Source organism: Penaeus japonicus, unplaced genomic scaffold (assembly GCF_977035675.1).
Source record: "Penaeus japonicus unplaced genomic scaffold, GWHDUDI00000001_assembly GWHDUDI00000003, whole genome shotgun sequence".
Classification (NCBI taxonomy): domain Eukaryota; kingdom Metazoa; phylum Arthropoda; class Malacostraca; order Decapoda; family Penaeidae; genus Penaeus; species Penaeus japonicus.
In genome coordinates this window covers 42,326,736-42,336,735 of record NW_028234405.1, presented here as the reverse complement: position 1 = coordinate 42,336,735, position 10,000 = coordinate 42,326,736, and the positions used below count along the sequence as shown (strand labels likewise).

General features: G+C 31.2%; 2 protein-coding genes across 4 annotated transcripts in view; both read left to right on the top strand.

The window, feature by feature from the left end:
* The first annotated feature begins 535 nt into the window (after positions 1 to 535).
* LOC122246543 (uncharacterized) lies at positions 536 to 7,118 on the top strand. 3 transcript variants are annotated; one of them, XM_086532783.1, is made up of 9 exons: positions 536 to 1,850; positions 1,984 to 2,153; positions 2,294 to 2,365; positions 2,882 to 2,947; positions 3,088 to 3,177; positions 3,390 to 3,482; positions 3,890 to 3,979; positions 4,215 to 4,286; positions 6,975 to 7,118. In XM_086532783.1, the coding sequence occupies exons 1-9, from the start codon at positions 1,690 to 1,692 to the stop codon at positions 6,992 to 6,994; spliced, it is 834 nt and encodes a 277-aa protein (XP_086388909.1). In that variant the 5' UTR covers positions 536 to 1,689; the 3' UTR covers positions 6,995 to 7,118. The 3 variants fall into 3 exon arrangements, with proteins under 3 accessions (XP_086388909.1, XP_086388904.1, XP_086388908.1); XM_086532778.1 differs by having other exon boundaries at positions 4,634 to 7,090; XM_086532782.1 differs by lacking the exon at positions 1,984 to 2,153 and having other exon boundaries at positions 4,634 to 7,090.
* Positions 7,119 to 8,685: 1,567 nt separating this feature from the next.
* Positions 8,686 to 10,000, top strand: part of LOC147472179 (uncharacterized) — a 5,613-nt gene continuing 4,298 nt past the window's right edge. Inside the window, exon 1 of the mRNA XM_086534861.1 lies at positions 8,686 to 8,694. Coding sequence (XP_086390987.1) covers positions 8,686 to 8,694 — 9 coding nt within the window. The remainder of the gene's footprint in view (positions 8,695 to 10,000) is intronic.

Genomic DNA, 10,000 nt, shown 5'->3' with positions numbered 1-10,000 from the left:
TAACACGCGTTAGATTAACTATACATGCATGTCTCACTCTTCTCGCAAAACCTCACTGGTGACACGGCAGCAGTTACGATACAATAGGTCAAAATTGGGTAAATTTGGATAAAGACGCAACCAAACCTCTAGGCACGACACGATATTTTTTCTGGTAGTTTTCGTTCTGTTTTGTACAGTTTCGCTACTCATTTCCATCGGAAACCTTTCGTTGTTGAGTTACACCCCCCCCCTCCCTCCCTCCCCACACGCGCGCCACCGTCGATACGGAACTAACGAATTCTGGCGCGAAATTTAAAGGGCTTTTTGCGTAATCAAAACCCAACCCATAAACCTAACCTAACCTAACCTAGTTTTTGGGTTTGCCCTAGCCAAGGGGGGGGCTTCGCCCCCCCCTGGACCCCCCCACTTTTAAGGCCACTGCGTGGCCGGTAACTTTTCAAAACGAACGTCCACCACCGACCACGGAACTGAACGATTTTTTGTCTGCCCTAGCCAAAGGGGGGCTTCGCCCCCCCCTGGACCCCCCCTTATTTAAGGCGCTGACACACTAGCCTATTTTCCGTCGTTTTATTTCGTCAATTTTCAAAAATTGTCAATTTTTCGAGGCGCGCAGTCACACTAGGAGCCCTCGGCTTAGTAATGCGATACTCGCATCGCATTTGTAAACAATGGCGCCGAACAAGCGATAGTGCGCGGTTATGCTAGACTTCGTTTTAGCAGATGCTGACCGTAACAAGAAAACACAAGAAAATATTCTAATTCAAGTATTCCTCTGAAGGGCACGTGTCCAATACTGTCCATCCACACAATCCATTATATTTCAAAACTGGAGGAAAAATAGCGCGCTCTGCGGCTGACGGATGTAAACAATGAAGTCGAGCACTTAAAACAAATTTTATCTATGGAAATAAAATTTAGATTTACATACTTCTCTTTGTGAGTTTTACGCTATTAATAAGAAAAGTAAATTTCATTACATTTGAATATCAATAATGTTTTAAAACAAATACGAACATTTAAAAATATAGTTCTTGATTTGATTATGCTTGGCCAATAGGACGACGGGAATGTTTCACGCGGAAACTCGGAATTATCGTCTGACTAGAAAGATGCCAATTCGCTCAAAAATTGACAATTTTTCAGAAAATTGACGGAAAAGTGCTAGTGTGACAGCGCCTTTAACCACTGCGTGGCAGGTTCACTTTCAATGACCGATTTTAGCCTGCCCTAGCCAAGGGCACTTCGTAGCATCTGACTTTTATCTTCGAATGTTACCACTTCTTACCTTAATTGGAGGCGTGTGAGGGGCCGGGTTGTAATTCACAGTTTTTGCACTCCATTTCCATTGGCTGAGCACCGTGGTCACGTAATAATTTCAGTGATGCAGCGTTATCTTTATAAAACCCTTGATGAATTCCCACGGAGTGTACCTACGTCTTGCACACAATGTAGCCATCTCGAAACTGATTTTGAAATTCAAGCAAAGACCCAGACTCTATGGTCAATTGTCTGTGATTGGTCGATCATTTTGTCGGTTAGACCTATTGTTTCCCTATTGGTGCTATTATTATCACGTGACAGTATTGCCGTCTATCGATACCAAAGACTATATATGAAAGATAGGAAAGCTTCCAAAAGGGCTGTGAGCACCAACGATCAGCTGCTAGTGTGATATTTGAACAATAGATGGCGTTGTGTCCAAGTTGTGTCGTCTGTTTGTTTACCTTTATGAAACTTCACTTGTTCTTCAAAATGGTTTCAAAGGGTATACCATGTGTCGTGTGCCATGTCACAAAACATGAACGGCCAGAGTTGTCTTTTCACACATTTCCGAAGAACAAGAAAAGGTGAGAATTTATAGGAAAAGTGTATTATTTAGTAATTGACGATTAATAAAGAGATATATCATGTCAACTTTTCGCAATTTTAGGTTCATGGCATGGCGAGAGTTTTTATTTTTACAAAGTGCATATTTTGCAGAGCCCTTGAGTGGATTAATGCCTTGAGACATGAGCCGCTCAGAGAAAAAAAATTAGACCAAATAATAAGAAGTAATCGTTTATGCTCGCTACATTTCTCTGGGGCAAATTATGTCCAAGGCAAAAACAGCTCTAGGTTGAGATGGGATGCATGTCCTGACACATTTTTGGGTTTGTATTAAATTATATTACCTTTTATATGAATCCATCAATATATAGGTCGTGATGTAAACCATTACTTGTTGATTTCCTGAGCAAATAATGTGAATTGAATTATAGTTTTTGACATTGATCTATTTATAATTTTCCAGGTGATGGAAATATGGATGTTCTTCCCCCATCAATTAATGACGAAGATCAGTCAGAATTTGCCTCTTATTCTGGTAAATTAAAGGAATGCTGTGTTTGTGTGTATATGTATATTAATGTACAAACAAGGTTAAGTTTTAAAGCTATGCTATGTAAAGGACATCATCAAATCCATTGTTATTTTATTTATGGCTTTCCTAATTTAACAACGGGCTTTGCCACCTGTAATGCTGGCCCCTACTCCCACTAAAGAGAACATATCTTGCCCAAGTATTTATGGCAGGAGAATGGCACGGTCATTTTGTAAAGCTTTACCTTATATTATGTATATATATATATATATATATATAGATATAGAATTAGATATAGATATAGATATAGATGTGTGTGTGTGAATGTATATATATATATATATATATATATATATATATATATATATATATATATATATATTTGTATACATATTTTAAATGTATATACATATGTATATCTACACATGAATATATGTATGCATAAATTTATATATGAAATTAAATAACCTCTTTAAAACCATTTGATATAATAATTGAATTTGTTTTATTTGTCTACAGAGAATATAGATGTAATGCCCCAATATGATTCCACTACATTACATTTTACATATGAGCAACAATTTGGTAAGAAATATATTTATTTGACTTTGTAAAATATTTTTGCACTTGAGAATAATAGAAGGTACTGTGCATATATTGGGTGTGTGTATGTATATATGTATATATATATAAATATGTATATATAATTTTTTGTACTAACTTAGGTTCTCTATGTACGTCTCCACAATATGGGTCAGAAATTGCACCAGATTTCAATTATCCATCACCAAGAAAGATTCTTCATAATATTCATGGTGAGGGTTGGTGAATATTAATTGTTTTCATGTTTAAAATAATGTGATTAGTATGAATAAAATTATCAAGAAATTAACTTTACCATATACCTAAGCATAATGTGTATACACAATGTTGAATATAACAGAAAGATCTATGTCTTGTGTTGTATTTCTATTAGTGTGAGTTAGATTTTTAATTGCAGTTATAATATATGACTGTTTATTTACAGGTTCCTCCAACAAAAAGCAAGAAGACACTGTTTCACAATGCAACATCACTGATGATAGAGGCAGAGTTTCAGATTTTAGAAGTGCATCTTCTGGTAAGTTCATATGTTTTAACCTATGCACTGTGTTTGTTTGGTCAATAACATTATTCTGTTAACAGAGCGAAGTAATAGATATTTATAATGCTGATATGAAATGTCCTTTGAAGACATTGATTTACATATAAATCATCAAATAGATTAAGGTTTTGATTTTGTTTGTTTAACTCATAATATATAGGGTAATCTGTTATCTTGGTCTCTTTAGTCTTCTAGCCACTTTGAAATCTCTGACACTCTTTCTTCCAGCTTTCTATCCAAATTCTTCAAGTTATGTTTCTGATTTTATCCCTGTGATAGGGGAAGAAAGAATGCCATAAATGTAGAAACTGCACATAAAGAAGGCAACTAAAAGGGACAGAGATTTTGTTCGATGAATGTATTTATCTTTGTCTCCTACACAGATTCTTTCAACCAAGAACATGAAGATATTATTGCAGAGGAAAGAAATGATGATGCAGGCACAGCATCAGCTTTTAGGAGTGTATTTTCTGGTAAGTCCAAATGATTAAGCCTGTGCATTTACATTGTATTTGATTGTTCAAAACCTCTTTCTGTTAACACAGATGGGCACTAAATATGCTTCATTCTTATAATAAATGTCTTGTGAAGACATAGATTAACATACAGGTTATCAAGTTATTTGATATAAAATTATCTTAGAATTTTGGTGTTGTTTGATACATATATAGTATAAATAATATAGATATACCTTTGTCTATCACACAGATTGTTGCAACCAAGAACATGAGCACACAATTCCAGAGCTCAACATCTCAGATGATAGGAGTGCATCATCCAGTAAGTATCAAATCTTTAAACATTTCAATATGGGAATACCCATTAATATGTTTCAGCTAACTTTTATATAAAATTACATATGAAGCTTATTTCAAATATATTATGAATGGATAGATTGCTTTATGTATATTTTTTGGTAATTATAATGCATAATTAATGATTTTAAATTTCCAGCATATTCCTATCCCTCACTTATATATTGTATATTTATATCACAATTTAAGTCAATAATTATATATATATAGGAATTATGATATAGATAGGGATCTGAAATACTAATGAATCACACATCATGGTGCAACATTGTTATTTATAAAAAAAATTAATATATATGATAACTATTTCAGATGGTCATTGTCGTAGAAAAATATCACAAACAAAGACAACAACTTTGCTGCATCGGTACAGAACTAGAACAAATAGATTATTGAAAAAATTAAAAAGTCTTAAGACATCAGGTACTGACTGTAAAAAATGTTCTTTGCCCTCAGGTATTATAAAGCATGCTTCTAAATATCTCAGTGGTCATGCTTTAGATTTTTTCAGCACCCAACTTAAAATGGCAAATGTGCCAAAAATGGGAAGAAGATACTCAAATGCTCAGAGAGCTTTTGCCCTCGCTTTGTATTTTAAAAGTGCTCGAGCATACAAATTGCTTTCTCAGCTTTTTATCCTCCCAACACCTAGAATGCTGAGATTTTGGTTGAAGAGCATTTCTTTTTCTGCAGGATGGAATAAATCCTTTTTCATGGTTCTTGAAAAGAAGGGAGCTACTATGACAAAACAAGAGCGCATTTGTGGCATCGTGTTTGATGCTATTTCTATAAAGTCTGGCCTCTATTATGACGTATCAAATGATAAAATGCAAGGGTATGAAGACCTTGGTGAATATGGGAGATCTAGAGAAATTGCCCAATATGCCATGGTTTTTATGGCCAGGGGACTAGCTTCCAATTGGAAGCAAACTTTAGGCTACTTTTTCTTTAGGAAAAGCATAAAGTCAGAGATTTTACAGAAAATGATTTTGGACTGCCTGTCAAAATTAAAGGATTCAGGATTTATTCCCAAATTCGTTATTTGTGACCAGGACACCACAAATAGGAGTGTCTACAATAAATTGAACATTAATAGTTTATCACCTTCTCTGATTCACAATGGTGATGAAATTCATTTTTTCTTTGATACTCCACATCTATTAAAGAGTGTAAGAAACAATTTTATGAAATACGATTTTGAAATAGATGACATAATCATTAGCTGGAAATATGTAGTAGATTTTTATAAGAGAGACTCTGGTATGTACCTTCGTCTAGCTCCCAAGCTGCATGACAAACACATTTTCCCTAACAACTTTGACAAAATGAGAGTTTGCTTAGCTTCTCAAATCTTTAGTAGGAGTGTAGCAGCTGGGATCAGTACCCATACTGAATTGGGAGCTATGCCACCAGAGGCCATTCACACAGCCCATTTCATCAATAAGATGGACATGTTATTTGATACTTTCAATTCATCTCAACAAAATCATTTTAAACATCATAGAGTTGCCATATCACCTAATAACACTCAGATACAAAATCTTAATGATTTTGAAGATTGGATCAAGACCTGGAAACTAATTGGATGTAAAAACTTGATTCCTTGCATAGATGGATGGCTATTGAATATAGCAAGCTTAAAGTCATTGTGGAATGATGTTCACCACAACCATTCATTCAAGTATTTATTAACAAATAGAATCAACCAGGATTGCTTAGAGAATTTGTTTAGTGCCGTTAGGAATTCAGGTGGAAATAATGATTCACCTACTGTACCAAAGATTTCTCATTTATTTAAATCTACAATGAGTTCAAATTTAATGAAAAAATCATCTAATAGTAATTGCATTGATGACGGTACCTCATTTTTGCAACTATTTCAAATTAATAAGGAACAGGGCAAAAGTGTAACAGATGAAAATATAGAACATGATGATCAGTCAAATTATGATATAAATTATGAAGATGATAATGATGACTTGAGCATATATTTTGCATCATATAACCCCTATATAGAACATTCTGAAGATGGCCTTGCTCAAGAATTAAAACCAATCAGTGATTATATTTCATCTTTCAACCCCTTAACAGATGATTTACAAAATGATACTTTAGATCATATTGAGCCTAATACAAATCAGATCTCTGATATTGAAGAAAATGCAGTCACATACATTGCTGGTTATGTCAGTCGCAGACTTCTTTCAAAACATGATTGTGATAGTTGCAAAACAGAATTTCTTGAAAGACATGTGTCAGCAGAAAGTAATTCAAATATATATCTGAAGGAAAAAGGCGGACATAAAACTAATTATTTACAAAGTGCAAGTTTAGGCTTCATTGATACCATAAGACAATGTGAGAAGGTCTTTCAATTGAATATTAATAAGGTCATACATGAAAATGATATAAAGGCTAAAATGATTAATAAAATAAAAACTTTGCTATTTTGCCCACTGAATATATGTCCAAAGGTGAAAGAAGAAATGATAACACTGTATGTAAAAATGCGTCTTCATTATTTTGCTAAATTTTTCAATAGAAATATAAAGAAGAGGCAAAAGTCTTCTTCAGGAGAAAGGAAAAATAGAAAGTTAATGAAGGTCTCCCATTAATTGATTTTCAGTAACTAAATATAATTCTATATTTGCAGATTATAAAATGCACAGGTAAGGTAAATTATTTTCTTAAAGTAATTGCTTTATATGATTTATTGTCATTTATAGCTCATTTTATTTATTTATTATTGTATTTTTTTATTAGCATTGTTTTCTTTCATTTTGTGCATTTTATTTTATTTTCTGCTAATTATGTTTTGTTAGGTGTGTGTGTTTCTGGATTATATACTATATTGCAGAGCATGTAATATGTGATATTTCATATAGCACATAAGCCCCTTTGAAAGTTTATATATACTGTACTTTTCTGCTTTATTAAACAAAAGTTTATTGAGTAAATGCAGACATGATTTTTTTTCTTTTCTTTTGTATGCCTTGTGCTTGCTTTTTTCTTTGCTTGCTGCTTTTGGTTTCTTTATGTTTTTAGGCAATTGATGTTTTTGCATGTACTCTTTTGTTTTACTTTTTGTTATGTTTTGTTATGATTTTGCATGTGTTCGTATTTTTTGTTTTGTTTTTTTTATTGTGCATGTGTTCATATTTTTTAATCTTTTGATATGATTTTGCATGTTCCCATATGTTTGTTTAATGCTTTATTTAATTTTAAATGTAGACTTACATTCATAATAACTCTGTGAATATTAACTTGCACTAAATAAAAAAAGTTTTCCATATATGTGTATTTTTTATCCTGTTATGAATGGTTAAAAATTACATGATCTATTACAGTAAAATTATTAAAAAAAAAAACATTAAATAACTCATTGCAGGTTACTGAAAAATATACAAGGCTATATATATTTTTTTAACACCAATGAAAATTTAATTCCATGCAAAACAATGCATATGCATTACACACACACAGGTATATAATATTCTCCCTGTTTATTTATTATTTTTTTAAATTTTACAGTGGGATGATTTATGGGACAATAGAAATATAGGATTAATAAATACTTATTGGTATACTGTATATGTAATATACTATATACAAAATTTATGTTTCATATGTTTTAAAGTGGCATGTATGATACTATATGTTTGAAGGCAAATATTTATTGAATGTGTATTGATTTGAAATCTACAATTTTTGAAAGAATTATTACTAAATTATAAAATGAAATTAAATAACAATTCCAATTGGATGAATTTACGCTATAAAGTATAATGAACTAAGGGAAAAACATCAACCAAATAATTAGAGGCAGTCAAATATGCCCAGTTTTTTTTTCCAGTTTTTTTTTTCTTTCTTTCTTTCTTTCTTTCTTTTTTCTCTCCTTTTTCTAATAATGCACCACGTACGCATATAGGCCTATATATTATCTTTATATATATATATATATATAATTTGTATATATATATATATATATGTATATATATATATTGTATATACATATATATATATATATATATATATATATAATATATATATATATATGTATATACAATATATATATATACATATATATATATACATATATATATATATATATATATATATATATATATAATATGTATATACAATATATATATACATATATATATATATATATATATATATACATATATATATATATATATATAATATATATATATATGTATATATATATATAATTGTATAATTATATATATATATATATATATATATAATATATATATAATATATATATATAATTGATATAAATAGTAGTGTAATAGTTACCCCTGGAAAAGTTTTCTTTTTGTAGTTAGATATCGGAACAAGAGATGGCGCTGGTATGAGATTGCGGCCTCACATTTTTTTTAAATGGTAGGATTGTATTTCCGCGGGGGAGGTTGGCGCATGCGCAGAGCCGATATTTTCCAGTCAGATGTTTGTTAAGACGGTGGAATCATCTCTCCCGTTAATCGTTTTTAATTATTTTCAAAATAATATATCTCGGTTATTTTTCGTTTCCAGAAGAAAAGAGCTTTTATGGGTTACGTCATAATTAAAGCTACGTCATGCCCAAAGGTTTGTTTTTTCGCTACGTGTGGTTGCGTCTTTATCCAATAATACCCAAAAGGGTCATATTTTCAGAATTTGGATGCCCCAAGGGAGACACTCAGCCATCTTGCCAAGTTAATAAGAAACACATCGGGAAAAAGTAAGAGTTCTTCCTCTTTGCAAAATTTTATATCTAAAATGTACTTTTCCCTGCGTCTTGTTTTTGAAAGTAAGAGGAAGAGGTGGATTTTTGTTGTAAGTTGTTGCTTTCATTATCATCATCCTGTGGGATTCTCGTCTTCGTTATCATTATGGTAGATATTGTAGATATTTTATCAAGTCTGATTACAGCGTGAGTGAATTTTGATTATGATTATGATAATGGAGCTAATGGTACTGGTGATGGTCGCAATTATGATGATGGTGAAGATAATTTGAGTGGTACCACTGATGATGTTAATGGCAGTGACAATAGTGTTAATGCTAATGATGATAAGTGTTAAATCTAAATTGTGATTATAATATTGATGATAATGAAAATGATAACGACAGTGACACTATTAATCACGATAATGATATTAATGATAATAATGATGATAGTGATAATAATGATACTAGTACTATTAGTAACAACAATGTAAGAAAATTATAATAATTACACTAAATGTAGCATTAGATATATTTATACAATGACAATATTGATATTAATGATAATGATGAATCTAACTATGATTGTTATCACCATTTCGATAATTATGAAAACAATTATAAATAAACTTACAACAATAACAAAGATATCATTATTTTTATGATATATTATTGTTCTCAATATAGTTATTATCGTTATTATCATTATCATTTTCAATATTATTATTATCATTATTATCATTATCATTATATTATCATTATTATCATTACTAGCATCATTCTGACCACTACATATATCCCTACTAATATAATTGTCGAACACCTATTGATAATAACACAGTTACTTCTGCTGTTACTCACCTGCTACTTCCATGAGTAACCATGATATTGATAACGATGATGACAACAACAAAGATGATAGTGATAAGAAATCAAAATAACATTGAA

Coding starts and splice junctions, on each gene's coding strand:
- LOC122246543 (XM_086532778.1), top strand. CDS start 1,690: ATGGCGTTGTGTCCAAGTTGTGTCGTCTGTTTGTTTACCTTTATGAAA. Junction 2,948..3,087: donor TACATATGAGCAACAATTTG/GTAAGAAATATA, acceptor GTACTAACTTAG/GTTCTCTATGTACGTCTCCA. Junction 4,287..4,633: donor TGATAGGAGTGCATCATCCA/GTAAGTATCAAA, acceptor TAACTATTTCAG/ATGGTCATTGTCGTAGAAAA.